Genomic DNA, 15,989 nt, shown 5'->3' on the forward strand with positions numbered 1-15,989 from the left:
TAATTTATAAAAAACACAGCTAAATGGGATTATTTCACTAATCGTTATTACAATTTGGCCTTTGGGAATGTTTAATTACTTCACTACTATTTAATTCACTTTATCACTAACGCTGTTGTTATTCAAAGTGCTCACTGTATATTATTTGCTTGCCCAAAAAACGTGCACTGAACTTTCGAACAGAACAGCTGAGAGCTTTTAGCCGCTTGTAGCGCTGTGAAAGCTTCGCCACTTGGTTCTCTCTCTCTCTTACTTTGTTACTATGTTTATGCCATTAAATGCATGAACTATTGAATACGTGAAACCGAAATAGACACAGTTTATGCTACAAAAAATAATTTTATGGATTCATATTAGCAAAAATGCCACCACCTGTGCTATTAGTGTAAGTATCTGTTTACTGTTGCATAAATAAGATGAAATGTTGTGATTCATGTACACGAATACATGAATTTGGCTGCGCATAAACACAGTTTGTCTCTCTCTTTTCGTGTGCGCCTGGCTACGGCAAACGGCAATGACAGTGTAGCTTTACATTCTGCCTTTTAGTAGGTCAACAAAATTCCGGACAATGGCCTTTCGCTTTCGTCTGCGCGCGTCTGCTGCGCTGCCCCGGCGTCGCCGTTGGCATCGAGCCGCGCAGCTGGCGTCGCTGCAGTTGGGAGCTTCGAAATGTAAATAGAAGCCGAAAGGCAACAAAAAAAAAAGACACCCAACCAGCACAGCACCACCACCACCACCACCACCATCACCACCTTCTCCTCCTCCACCCACCTTTCGATATGGCGACGCGACGATGAACATGAAGATATTTTAGTCGCCGCCGTCTCTGCTGGTTCATGTTGTTGTTGTTGTTGTTATGTTATTATTGCACTTTTACTGTTGTTGTTTCTGTTGCTGCTGCTGCTGCTGTGGCCGCTGCCGCTGTGGCCGCTGCCGCTTTCGATGGCGTAATAGGCGCATGCATTTGTATGTGCATGTGTGTGTTTGTTAACGCGAATACAGTTGAATTTCACCAAGAGGAACTTGGGGGGAACTTCCCCAATGGGGAATGAGTTGAGCGACGCCAAAAAATACATATTAAAATTACACAGCAAGAACTTGATCCGATGATGACTCTTCTTTTTGATTACTGTTTGCCTTAGGGATGCACCAGAATATCAATTAATATCGGTTAAGAAAGGGCATACCGATATTTAAGCTTCTGAGCTTTTATTCTTTGTTTACTTTGTTTTGATCGATTTAAATTGAAGATCGTTCTTAAGAAAAATGTCGTTACACTTGTAAGTTAGTAATTTGTAAGAACAAAACGTTTAAGTAATAAACTTTATATTATTAAATTAATAAATAATAATGAAATTGGGTGGGCAGCTCGTTTTTGGCCAACTTGCCCATCAAGTTGGCCCTGGGCTAAACATTCGTATTCATTTTGTCAGCCGGAACATTATTGTTAATATCAAGGCATCAGTGGAAAAACCTTGCTGAGCTCCCAGTTTTCCTAGCTTCCCACCATCCCACGCTTTTTCACCCAACCCACAAACCAAGCGGAAAACCCCCCTCAGGTATGTACTGTATGTGTGTATGTATGTATGTATGTATGTATGTATGTATTTATGTATATATTTGTGTGGATTTTATGTAGGTTAAAGGGCAGCGTTCGTTGCACTCGCAGACTGAAGGACAGCAGCCCCAAAATGGGCGGTGTGTGTGTGGGTGGGGGGGTCTCGGGCCTTGGGGGGCGGTAGGAGGTGGCCTTACACAAAAGGGGAGAGGGTTGAGATGGAGGGAACATGAAGGGAAGAATGTAGGGTGCATGCAGGCCAGGCAGAATGCAAAATGACGTAGCCATAGCGAAGTCATGGACTTTTGAGGGTGCTCCACACCAACCAGCCACATCACCCACAACATCTACACCACCCGCAGCACCCACAGCACCCCCCTACCCCTCTCTCCTTCACTCAGAGTGTTGCAAGCACCTCCAAGCCGCAACTATACCCATTCCCCCCGAGTCACGACTTCTGGCATTGCATATTTATGAGGTCCATCCCCCTTCCCTCTTTCTCTCCCTCTCACTCTGTCTCTTTCTCTCCCTCTCTCTGTCTCTCCCACTTGTCTGCCATTAACTTTTGGCTTCCTTCTTTCTTAGTTTTTTGTATTATTTAGGCCATAATTGGTACAATTAAATTAAGAAATCAATATTTATATAAAATTAAGTTGCATTTTTGCTTAAAGATTGCAGTAAGGAGATATTTTCAGCGATAGTATCGCTAGGAATAAATATTATGTAGCCCATAAATAAATATTTATATTTAAATTATATTTCTATTGATAAATATATTATAAGTTTTAATAAATTAAAATTGAAAGACTATACCAGTTTTAAAGCACTTTGCAATACCGATATTAGAAATAATTTTGTGAATACCAAAAACGTGGAGGGGGGAGGGGGCAATCCAAACCATACCGATAATTTTGTAATCGTTATGCAATCACACAAGTTTAAAAAAATTTTGTTTCCTGTCATTCACATCTGTACAAGATTCTGCCATTCCAATTTTATTCTCATCCGGTAAAGGTGCGTGTGTGAAGTTTTTTTTTTCTAATTTTATTTATTTATTTTTTTTTTTGGTGTTTTGAATATTATTCTAAGAGAAAGTGAAATGGTTTTATTTGCAGTGCACTTGCTTCCTAACCCTACAACGATGTCACATATGAGGAGCCGCGAGGAGGGGGACCATGGCAGCGAGGGGAGCTCGAGTGATAGCCTCAAATTGGCCGATTGCCCTCAAACTCTGGTATCCAATGAAAATAGCAATTCGAATAAGGTTTCGACTCGTCGTCGCTGTCGCAACCGTCGCCGCCGTATCAGTGGAGAGTTCAGCAGCAGCAGCAGCGCATCGGAGGTCATTATCACACGCCGTCGCCATCGTCGTCGTGGCGTTCTCTCCGACGAGGATGCATTATTGACCTTCGAACCATATCAGCCCAATGCAGCCCTTGCACGTGCTCCGGCGGCTGCTTCTGGCCGAATTGTGACGACCAAGAGATGGTATCAAGTTCCATGGCGCAATATTTGCTTTGTCGTTTTATCGGTAATTGTACTGATATTGTTTTTTCAAACATATATGGTGACATGGATAACTGGACGTCCACCATATCGCTTCAATTGGAATCTATGCGCACTGATTATCTGCTGCGTTCTGATGTGCATATTGATGTCGCAGGATCTCAAGTAATCGACGAAGGACACATATACATATGTACATATGTATGTATGATGAGAACAAGACTCCAGAGGTGGCGACATCGATGTTTGCAACATGTTTAAACACGAAACATCGTTGGATCACCACCTCTTATCAATCAAATACTCATTACTCGAATTTAAAAATTCTATTCGAAATACTCATGCAAGCCACATTCCAACACTTTCAATACAACAAACCAGTGCTCCTGCTTCAACAATATGTTACAAATATCCACAAAATATTATAAATAGTTTTAAATTCGAGTTCTCACACTATTCCAATGTTCCACAATACCTCATTTATATCTATAAAATAAGAGTTCTTGTTTTCAGTTCATACTTAATACTACCTCTGTTCCACAATATATTGTAAACAATAACTTACAGTTTTGGAATAAATTTATATATGTATACATAAAACAAAATATTTAAAAAAACATTTTTTTGAATAAGGTTTTTTTCGCACTCACCCTTTGTTTCTCCCGCTGCTGCTGCTATTGTTGTTATAGTTGTTGTTGTTGTTGTTATTCTGATTATAGTTGTTGTTGCCGCTAGTCTTGAATCTGTCTTTAGTTCGAACTTTAGTGTTTTGGCTTGTGGTTGGATTTAGATCGGATCGATCAATAAAGTTAATATCAAAGCCGTCAATATTTTTATTGGCCCGTTGTTGAGGGTTTAAATGCACAAATAGTTGGTGGCTGCAGATAAAGAGAAACATAAATAGTTAGAGATTTTTATTCAACCAAATTAATAATCAAATAAAACTTAAAATCAATTCAGTTTAAATATGTAAAATAAACGCGCCAAACTTTTTTACATACATTCAGTGGCGACATCTGGCGGAATGTTTTGCAAACAATTTTCCAAGTTTCAAATGTGATTATAAAAAGTTAGAAATTCAGTAATAGTTTTAAAGTAGATTCAAAAAATATATGAAAATTTTCATTATTGGTTTTATATTTATTAAATTGGCCACTTGTAAACCATATTTTTTACGAAATTTGTTGCAATTGCTGGCAATATAACAGTCTTTATGCTATAGCCGATACCAGCACCACCATTTGCCAACGCCATCTATGTATGAAAGCGAAAGATCTTTAGTGCTTATGTTGCACTGTATTTTTTATATTTTAAGTAACAGTCAAAAATTTACTAAATAAATAATTAAGTGACTTACAAAAACAGTTAAAGTTATGTTTTGTTTTGTTCAAAAAAAAAACTTCTTAAAAATTGTGTGTAATTTAAAGAGAAAAATCGCCAAACACTCTTATTGGTGTGTTTAGAAAAGAAGGAAGGAAGAGAGGCATGGAATGCTCTCTTAGGTGACGACTCTCTTTCGTTTTGGGGGGCCCGTTTTCTCTTCACTCTTTCGAGGGTTCGTTCGCTTGCCTCTCTTTGGTTGCGCCTGCACTTTTGTGTGTCAATCGGTTTCATTAACCCCGACGAACGAATGTGCAACAGCAGCCAAAGAAGAGGAAGAAGCGACGGCAGCGCCGTTGGCAGCGCAGCAAGCAGCGAAAGGTCAACAAAGTACGTTTCATGGACACACATGCATTTGCTCTTCATCTTCTTCTGCCTCCTCGTCACCTTTCCCCACCCCCCCTTGGATGCTACTTCTTGCACTTGGTTTTGATTGTTCTGCTGGTTTGTTATTGTTTTTAGTTGCTGTTGTTGTTTTTGTTGATGTTAGTTTTGCATTTGGTTTTCGCTAGTTGAGGAATGTCACTCATTTGTTGTTGCAAATGCACCCGCCCACTTAAGCATCCCAATTAGCGATGGGACTATCGGAAGCGTTTGAATTAATACTTATAATATTGACATTTATAAAGTAATTAACATTAATATTATTATTATATTTTTTTTTATTATTTAATGCTCTTTAAAACCTTTTTTGTTAATTAAACTTTTGCAAAAAATATATTTTCCCAAATACTTATACATTTTTAGGTTCGTTTTAATTTTTATAAGGGGATTTTCATTAATAAATTAAGAATATTAAATGGAAACAAGTATTTACATTAAGTTTAAATTAATAATTACAAAACTGCTAATAGAAATATACAAACTATATTTATTTTTTTATGTTTAAATCAAAATCTATTGTTTTAATTTTCTGGCTTTCTATATTCGTATATTTTATTATTAGTTATTGATATAAATTATTTATTTAATCCAAAGTACCATTGAAATTGAATTAATTTAATTAAATACAAATTGCTTGGGATTGCTTTGCAGGGTCATGAACCTTATTAGCTTTGTTTGATTAGTTTATTTTGATAAAATTTGAATAAACAATGATTTACTAATGCTGACCTGTCAGCACCTCAAATCAAATCATTCACACCTGATGACACTTCTCCCACTTCTGCCCCCTTCCCCCCCCCCCTCTGTTTCATGATTCCTGCCCCTAAGCATGGGTCATTGCTTTGGGTTCTAGCTTTCTCGCTCTATATCTCCCTATCCCCCCATATCTGTGTCTCTCTCACTCTCGGTGGCAAGACCAGAAATGCGGAAGAATATGTAACATACTGCAGAGTGAGAGAAAAAAGAAGAGGCAACATAGAAGGAGCAACAAAAAAAATAAAACAAAATTAACTGCATAGTCTGGCGATCGCAGACAGCTAAAAAAATAAATAAATAGAAAATGGCAGCAAGACTTCCAGCTAAAAAATAAATTCCAAGGAAAATATTAAATTTCCGAGGTTTAATTTCGATTTATAATCTATACTTATTACTTTAAAAATGGTACGATTAAGGTAAAGGAAAGTACTTGAAATATATTCTAAAATATGTAAGAAATATTTTTAAATATATGACATAATAAATTTCCAATGCATTTTTAATATACATAAATTTTTTTTACAATACTTAATTAATAATATAAAGCCCTTACAATAACCCAATGACTCTATGAGCTAATCAGCTGCCTCCCCAGAGAGGCTTAATCGAACTTAATCGAACTCCAACTCCAACTCCAACTCCAACCTAAATGTGGGTGCAGCAAAAAGAAAAACAACAACAACAACAACCAGCTGGCCCGAAAGGCAGGTTCATTTTTTATCTGAACATTTACAATATCCTAAAGCCGAATCCCGGAACCCCCCTCCTACCCCCCCTCCCCCTCCAAATCGCGACGCAGCGCCAAAAAAAACACACCAAGGCAAAGCCAAAGGCGGCCGACCGGGCAAAGGCATGCAAATAAAAATAGATTTTTCTCGGTATATAGGATAACGACACCAACGACCCCAAAGTTGCTGGCGCTCGCGTCGCTGCCGGCGTCGCAGTCGACGTTGTCGGGCAACGACCGGCAAAAACAAACGCATCCAAAACCAAAGTTTGCCTACCCCAGGCATCCATCGGTTCCATCCCTCTCGCTCTGACGCGCGCTCTGCCATCGCTTCCCTATAGCCCTCTCGTTCTCTGTGCTCTGTGGCTAATGTTAATCAGGGTGGACCTTAGACACAAGGAAGTTTGAAAATGTAACTCGCAAAAAAAATAATAAAATAAAAGCATATTATTTATGACCTTAACAAATCTTCAAAGAACAAATTTTGGTATTTTTGCAAAATCTTAATTATGTATATTCATATTTCTAAAATAAGAATATTCCTTATCAAAAAATTGTGCATTTTTTATTTGTAATAAATTATTTTAAAAAATAAATTAATAAATTCTAATACTTAAAAAGGACCACCCTAATCGGTTCCCTTTCCTTCCGTGTGTTTGTCAAAGAGAAAGAAGTGGAGATAGAGAGGGAAAGAGAGCGCGCACACACACACACACACACATGGACGTGTACGCGTAGGGGTTGCTGACCTCGCTTCTCAGGGTCACCAAAGGTTGTTGAACTTGCCAGCACGCTATCTCCCTCTCGCTTGCTCCCATTTGTGGCGGGGCCCTTGTCTGTTGACGAGGGTCGCACGCCCCCTTCCCTATCGCTTGCGCTGCCTCCTTGTCGGTCCTTTTCCCTATTCTTCTTCTCCATCTCCTCCTTTCTTGCGGCTCGAAATGTGTGCTGGTCGTTGGCCTTTCGATGTCCCTCTCTCTCTCTCTCTCTCTCTCTCTTCCGCTCTCTCGTTGGCCCTGGCTCTCTCCGGCTCTTTCCCTCGTGACGTAATGTGGCAATTCCCGAAAGCCTCTTCTCCTGCTCTTCACGAACATCTCGACAACTTCCCTTGTTGTTGTTCCTGCCTTTTGTACTCCCATTTTTGCTGCTGTTTTTTTTTTCTTTTTGCGCGCTGCCTTTTTTTTTTAGGGGAAGCAAAATGTAGGGCTGCCGTCGATGCACCCCGTCTGTGTTTGAGCGCGCGCGTGTGTGTGTGTGTGTTTGTTGGTGCATAGTTCAACATTGTCTGAGGTTAGGGTTGAATGCTCGACGGTCTGCCCCGTTTTTCCTGCTTTCCACCGCTCATTTCTGGTCCCCGGCCAATGCGAACTGCAATCTGCAATATGGCGAGCGTTTTTGTGGTTCAAAATAATCCAGATTGGATATTTCTATAGAGTTTATCAGAATATTTTCCCTTAAATCAAATTTAATCCAACTTTTTCTAGGTTATTTTAAAGTTTTAGATTTTTAAATTGTTTATTGTCGCTGTTCGACTTCATTTCAATTTAATTTAAATTCAAAGAAATACTCTATTATTTTTCCTTATCTGCAACTTTCGGCACTTGGTAACAGTAATTCGGTGCCAGATTTTTCTAGGCCTTTTTTTTAACGATTCTTTACTTCGCTCTTTGATTTCCCCTTCTCCACCTCCTTCTCCACCTCCTCCTCCTCCTCCTGCTCCTTAGACCCAGCTATGTTCTTTGGTTTTTTGCTGCCGCCTGGTTTATCAGTTCGGCGCGTGGTTGGCTTTTATCGGTCATTCGCCTTCTTCTTCCCCACGCAATGGGAGCGACAGAGATAGCAGGTCGGCGATAGCAGTGGGGGGGGGGGAAGGGGGGGGGGGAAAGAGCGAATCTATTAGCCTGAGAGTGAGAGACAAAGAGAGAGAGAGTGCGTAGTGGTCAGCAATGCGTCACGTTGCCATCAATCACATGCAGAGCGAGGGAGAGCGAGAGAAAGCGGCGGGAGCCAGAGCGTGGGGAGTGGCAAAGAAGGTGGCCAAGCGGGGGGTGGGCGGAGGAGGCTAGAGAATAAGAAGGAAAAGCCGTGACCGTGAAGTTTAACGCCCTCCGGGCAATGTTAACGTCGACGCCGACGCCGCAGTCAGCAGCGCTGCCCGCAGTCCACAATCTGCGAGACACAATCCACAGCACGGCACCTTTCACGTTCCACAAACGCAACTAACACACAGAGCGAAATAGTGCATTTAAATTGTGTTTATTAAATATCAATTTATGGATTTTAAACAATACAAATATTTAATTATTATTAAAAATTATTAATTGAAATTTTATAAATTTTGTTTTGTATTTTAAAAGTTATAGAACATTATTTAATTAATTTATTTTGAACTATCCTTCATAAATATTGTTTTTTTCTTCAAATGCAATTGTAAATATTTACAAATTGGGCTTAACAAAATTCAAATTTTATTTCTCAGTGTTTGTCTGTGATGCGTGTGCACGGAAGGGCGAATTTACCGCTATTCCTTGACGTACCATCCACCCCCCAATTACACCCCTTCCTCTCCACATTTGTATCTTTGGCAACTGCGTCGACGCTGGCAGCGGCAGCGGCAGCGACAGAGGCAGAGGCGGCAACGTTGTCGTTTTTGTGGTTTGACATTGAACTCGAAATTGATGCGCGCCGCTGAGCAAATGCGTTCCACCTCCCTCGCTCTACTCCCACCTCTCGCTCTCTCTCTCTCTCTTTCTCGCTCTCTTGCACCCATTCTCCCACGCTTTAGCCCTCCCGCTCTAGCCAACTTCGTCTTATTAGCAATTTCGCTTTGCCACCTTTTTTTTAGTGAGCGTTTTTGTTGGTATTGTTGTATTTTTTTGTTGTTGTTTTATTTGGCTTTTGGTTTTTTGGAGGGCAAGTTCAGTGAACTTTTCGCATAGAAAGCGCCACGGCACAAATCTCTTTTATTTCGGGCTTTGACTTTCGGAGCTAGCCAGAGGTGTGTGTGTGTGTGTGTGTGTGTGTGTAAAGGTGTGCGAGTGTGCCTGACAATTAGCAAGTGAAAAGGAGGCCACAGAACGATCACTGACTTACTTGGTAGACGATGAAGTAGGCAGTGAAAATGTGAGAGAAATTTCATATCTATGAAATAGTTACATATCCTTAAAATAATAAATATTTTATAAATAAATGTATGAATAAAGAACTTCATTAGCAATCAATGAGAATGTACTATGTAATACTTACCTAGTAAAACTGTACTATTATTTGTTTCTCACTACAAAGTATTTAATTATAACTATAAAATATAACAAAAAATTTTATATTAAAGTATTTATTTATTTTATGGGCAACAAAGAGAGAAATTTAAAAAAAATTAGACTGGAAATACCCAAAAGATAAGGCCAAAAAGCAATGGACTTAACGGTTAAGTCAGTGCGTGTACATTTTTGTATATATTTTTTTATTTGATTTTTTATAGTTTTTAGTTTATATATACATAGATACATACGTTATGTATGTATGTTCATATTCAAAGAGTCGAATTAAGTTCATAAACCGACTAAAGTAGACGACCAGCAAAAAGAACAATAACAATGGTTAAGCTCAAGAGCGACAGCAACAAAAAGAAAAAGCAGAACAAGAAGAAGAAGAAGAACAACAACAACAACAGCAACGACCAATTTTATGAAAGTCACAGTCAAGGTCAGCATGCGTGCAAAGCGCGACGAACGCGCTAGAGCGAGCGAGAGGGCACGAGTGAAAGAATCGCAGATCTGTTTTTGTTGTTCCGCGTATTCGTTGGGGTGGACCCTATCTCTTCAAATGCATAACATAATCAGAATATTTTTTATTATAATTAATACAAAGACACGCATACGCAGCTTTGGCAAATTTATTTAAAATGCCCACCTGTCGTATGATTGATTTTTGTAATGACTAAAATAAATTCTTGTTTAAGAATAATTATTAATTATTAATTATCGATTTAGATTTTTTTTTTCATACCCTGTGAAGTTGTTGGATTTTGCTAGCTAGGTCCACCCTAAGGAACATGTGTATGAATTCACGTATGTATGTATTTATTTCGCATAGCTCTCTCCCCAAGCTTTCTATCTCTGTCTATGATAAGCCCGCAAAAGAATTTCTTATTCGCACCAATGCAAAGCAGTGGAGCGAGAGCGAGAGGGAGGCAGTGCGTATGCATGTGCGAATGTGTGGGTGCGCGATCAACAAGGAAGTGCACGAAAATCGAAACAGGCCGAAAAAGAAGATGAAGGGGGAAAAAAAAACACAGCGGCAAAAGCACCAGGTTAAAAGCACGGCCAAAAGAAGGCAAACAAATGAAATCAAATCAAAAGTAATTTCGTGCGGCCGTAAAAAAAAATGACTCACTTGATCCCAACTGCACACCACCACACACAAAAGGAAAACAAATGGCTAGGTCGGTCGTTCACCTGCCTTTGCTACGCCAAAAGAGAGAGAGAGAGAGAGAGAGAGAGAGAGCAAGAGATAGGAAGAGCGAGCCGAAAAGAGCACCGTTCAATTCGAAGAGAGTCGTTGTATGCGAAATGCCGGTTAGTGCCCCCCCCCCACTTTTCCCCCCAATTCCCCACCTACATCCTACACCACTCGCTCGCTCGCTCGCTCTTGCGCTCGCGTTGGTATTTCATAACGCTTCTGGTTTCAGTTGTTGCTGTTGCTGTTGCTGTTGTATTCGTGTCAATGTTCTATCGCCGTCAACGGCGCGGTCGGCGTCGCTGCCGGTATTGTGTTGTTGCTTTCGCTCTTGTTTAGGGTTTAATGACCGGTTGCCGGTTCTTCTTCGTTGTTTTTTTCTTTTCCATACTTCTACGCTTCTTCTCCCTCAGCTTTTCTCCTTCTCTTTCTTTATTATTTTTATTTTTATTCCGTGCTGCTGCTGCTACTACTGCTGATGGTGTTGTTTTTCTTTTTGTACTCTGTGGCTTGTTTATTTATTCTTGCAACAACAACAACAACAACAATAACAACAACAACAACAGCAACAAACAAAAATAATAACAAAAGCAATCTCCACTTTTTGACGACTGTACAGTGAATACAAATGTATAAATAACAGGCGGCAAAAATAAGCTCGCATATGCAAGTCGATGCAGGCGACAAAAGTGTCATGTTTGATTTCCAGTTGAAAATTGGAATTAAATAAAAACCTTACTTTTAATTTAAACAAACAAGAAATAATAATTTCTTTCTTATTTTTCTTTAATTTAAATTTGGATTCATTGTTGGCATATTATTTTATTACTCTATTAAACTATGGAAAATTCCTTAAATTCATAAATGGCATGCATTCTTTTTCTTTTTTTTTATGATCACGACAAGTTTTATTGATTGGCAAATTAATTATTGTTTTATTTTAATAATACCCTGCTGACTCACGTAATCGTAAACGTAATCGACACACGTGTTGGGTGCGCAGCAGCAGCAACAACAAATGCTGCAACTTTCTGCTGTGCTGTATTTTTACTTTTCAGTTGTTTTTGTTGTTTGCTTTGCACTGTTTCTGTTTTTGTTGTTTTGCTTGCTGGCTGCCCCCGACGACGACGACGCTTCGCTTCCTCTGCCGCTGCCTCTGCCGCCGTTTTGAGGTTTTATTTCTTTCGTTTTGGTTTTTTGCTTTTTGCTTTTGTTTTAGCGCGCTTACAAATGTGTGTTAGTTGGCGGTCATTCACACCGAACGTGCCCTTTTGGAGAGGAGAGCGAGCCGAGAGCGCTCTCTTTCTCTCTCTTCTCTCTCTCTCTTTCTGTGGCTCTGTGCGCCAAGCGTGAGTGTGGGTTTGCCTGTGTGCGTGCAGCGCGAGTATCTGTGTGTGGAGCAACTTCAACTTCAACTTGACGATTAACATTTTTCAATCTTTGCTTGGGATATTTATAAAAATAAATATATATTTGTATATTACTGTATTTAGAATACTAAATTTGTTCTTTTTTTCGCATATTTTATTTTATTTTATATATTTCTTCCGTTTTTTAAGTTATATTAATTTTCTTTTACGTTTTAAAGCGTAATATTTTTTTTGTTGCTTACTTGATTTACTAAATACATTTTTTTGTGTATAAATAATAAGTAAACTTGAATGTTTGCTAGTTTCTTAGGGTTAAATATTTTCCTTTATTATTTTTTAATGTTTATTTAAATTTTAAAATATAGTCATACCTTTAAAAACCCTATATTTATTTATTTCACTTCCATATTCTTTACCTTTTTACAATATTTTTAATATTTGTTTAATTTAAATAATTATTTTCAATTCATTTGGCTTTTCTTTAAGTCTTATTTTTAGATTTATAAATAAATTATGAAACCTTGTTTGTATTTTTGATTTATTTAAGTGCATTTTTTGCAATTTGCATTTAATTTGCCGGACTTTGACTGGAATTGACGTCATTATTGGAACGGATTACGCAATTCCGGCAGACATCATCGCAAAAAAAAAAACTCAACTGACTAATTTAACCAAACGCTGTATAGTATCTCCGCTCGCCAAAAGAGACGGAGAAATGGTTAGAAATGGGAAAGAAATGGGGGAGAGATGGGGAGCAATGTGAAGAAATGGGGGGGGGGGGCAAAAGCACCGAGGGGGCGGCATGGTAATGGGAATAGTGTAAAAGTAAAAGGTCATTGAACGAACATTGTACCTATTTCGTGGCATGTGTGTGTGTGTGTGGGCGAATTGTTATTACTATTCGCCAGTTACACAAAAATAACAAACCAACAAAAAAAAAATATATATATATATATATTTGTATATATACAAAGAGAAGTCCAGACTCCTCCGATAACAGTCTCAAATACTCTATACAAATATGATTTATAGGCTTAAAAGTATATTTTTAAACAACATTGGGTCTAACGATATCATATCATGGTGAATTATTTATTTTTTAAGGGGTCTAACTATAAATATTGGTATTATTATATAGAAAATGATATCAAGATTGGTAAAATAATAAAAATTTAATAAAGAAATCGACCTTAAGGTTGCTATAATAATGCAAATATTATATAGAACATTATATCAAGATTGTTATAATAATGGAAATACTATATAGGAAATTGTTTAAAAATTGGTTTAATACAGCAAATATTATATTAAAAATGATCTCAAGATTGTTAAGCTTTAAGGGAACTTGAATTTATATATTAAATATATATATAAATAATAAAAACATTAATAATAATTGGATCCTTGTAGGGGTATTATAATTTAAGTCAGAAGCTCAAAACTCATTGAAGGAATCATTTCCGACCCCATAAATCATATATATTCTTGATCAGCATCAACAGGCGAATCTTTCTAGCCATCTCCGGCAGAAACAAATTTTTTTAAATTTTTTTTCATAAAAATAGAGGTTACATCGATAAAATTTTCACAAAAAAAATTGATAAAATTTTAATTTTTTTAAATATTAAATTGAGTAAGCAGATTTATTAACCTTATAAAAACTAACATAGGACCGCTTTCCGATTTAAAATTAAGTAATTTTTGACTTAGTTATGCCATTTTTTAAATTTGTTTTATAGCTCAATTTGTCGAATAAAAACATAGTTAAAATTGATTAAAAAATGGTATTATAATTTAAGTCAGAAGCTCAGAACTCATTGAAAGAATCATTTCCGACCCTATAAATCATATATATTCTTGATCAGCATCAACAGGAGAATCGATCTAGCCATCTTAGGCAAAGAAAAATTTTTTTAAATTTTTTTCACAAAATTATAAGGGGTTACACTGTCGAAATATTCACAAAAATTGATAAAATTTTTAAATTTTTTTAAATTTCAAATTGAGTATGCGGATTTATTAACCTAAAAAAAAGAGACATAGGACAGCTTTCCGAATCAAAATTAATTCATTTTTGGCCTAGTTATGCTATTTTTAAATTTTTGAATCGTTTAAAAATGACCTCATATAAAAATATCGATAAATATCGATATCCAACGACTTTTCAAACCCTCTTTAAAGCCTTTTAGTTGTCTCTTGGGCCAGCTAATAAACCCTGTTTCATGGAAAAGAGTAAAGCTGAGTAATGGCTTTTTGTATTCCGCACTCGGAACGAGTCAACAACCGGTGGAGAGGTTGGTGAAATTTCGGGCAAATGAAGTGGAAGTGAAATGGTGAAACTCTGGCCAGGAAGGGCAAGAGATCGCATCATGTACCGTATTCCCAACCATAACTCTTTAGATTCTCAGATTATCAATTTATCAGATCCTCAGATCTCTTGGCTGCCAGTCCAAAGGTCGCAACGTGATCACTTTATTTGCCAAAGAAAGCGAGAAACCGAGAAATTGCTCAACTTGCGAAAAAAGAAGACGTAAATAAAAGTGCCAACTTGGCCAAAAGGAAAATGTGTATATATATACATATATATCCAAGTGTAAGTCCAGCAAATATCGGTTGAAACGAAAGGTGACCCGATGCAGGGATGATGATTCATCCGGGTTTTGGGTAAAATGCAATCCACGCGGAAGTCGGATTCGAAATTCCAACAAGCTCTTGACAAGTTTTGCAACTGTCAAATGGCGCCAGTTTTTTTATTTTTAATTTAATTCTTGGTAAGCTAAACTTAACATAAAGCTAAGCCAGCTTTAAACTCCTTTTACAATAGGAATTTGAGTGAGGAATATTAAGTAAACTATACAAGAGCATTTTATATTAAATTAGGAACGATGGAAACGAAACGGAAACAAGGAAGAAATCCTTTTTTTGTTTTGTGAAAGGTGAGTAAAGTGGAAGCTGTGGAGAAATGAGCAGGCAATCAATCCCACCAGCATATAATTAGTAATCATGACTAAGGGAATAGAGGAAAGCGCGTGACAAAGAGGGTGAAAGAGGGAGTTAATGGAAAATATATTTTATAGAGGGAGAAAGAAAGAGAGAGAGAGCCAGAGAGGGAAAGAACTTTATCGAGGCACTGACCCTATGGCGATTTATACTATATGTTTATTACGTATGTATGCGTCCACTCTTCCCCTTTCTTTCCCCTTATCAAATAGCTTAAAGAAAAAAGTCTATAGCGACAAACTCGAAGATAAGAAGAATTCCTTTCCTTTCTTTTACTTTTCATGTTCCCCCCCTTGAAATGCGTGGAATGGAATGGATTTAATGTACGCAACTGATAAGCCAGAGTTGTGTGTGTTTTCCCCAGTACTCTCAGGTGCTTCACCCACCTGAGGAGGAGTTATTGTATATATGCGCTAAATAAACCTCAAGTTCATTGGCATTGATTAAAATGCAAGTGAAAAAAATAAAAGAAACAAAAGGATATATATACAATGAATCGGTTTGAAACAAAATGAAATGAAAATGAAACAGAAGCGATAAGTTAGCTTTAGCTTCTTTTTGATGAAAAGCTATGAAACTATGAAAATTGAATGAATCATCGCTAAACAGAGTCTGAGAATGAATGGTATGTTGGGGCTTGGCAACAGACTCAGAATCAGAAATATCATATTTAATAAATCGTAAAAATATTGAAATATCGTTAAACTATTTCAAAATATATCTGAAAAAAATATATTGATATTATTTATCCCTTATTTTTAGTTCAAACCAATATATATTTCAAAACCCAACAATGTCCATCTAGAGATTTAATTAATTTTTGAAATATATGACAGCTGTTATTATT

General features: G+C 37.4%; 1 protein-coding gene across 1 annotated transcript; it reads left to right on the plus strand.

Annotated features, from left to right (window-relative positions):
* Positions 1–1,407: 1,407 nt before the first annotated feature.
* Positions 1,408–3,684, plus strand: LOC110180466 (uncharacterized). Its single transcript, XM_020948142.2, has 2 exons — positions 1,408–1,562; positions 2,677–3,684. The coding sequence occupies exon 2, from the start codon at positions 2,703–2,705 to the stop codon at positions 3,234–3,236; it is 534 nt and encodes a 177-aa protein (XP_020803801.2). The 5' UTR covers positions 1,408–1,562; positions 2,677–2,702; the 3' UTR covers positions 3,237–3,684.
* Positions 3,685–15,989: the final 12,305 nt, after the last annotated feature.

Source organism: Drosophila serrata, unplaced genomic scaffold, assembly GCF_035046125.1.
Source record: "Drosophila serrata isolate PLE 108 unplaced genomic scaffold, ASM3504612v1 contig_276, whole genome shotgun sequence".
NCBI classification, from domain to species: Eukaryota; Metazoa; Arthropoda; class Insecta; order Diptera; family Drosophilidae; genus Drosophila; species Drosophila serrata.

Excerpts from the sequence above, each read along its gene's own strand:
- LOC110180466 (XM_020948142.2), top strand. The coding sequence starts at position 2,703 with ATGTCACATATGAGGAGCCGCGAGGAGGGGGACCATGGCAGCGAGGGG.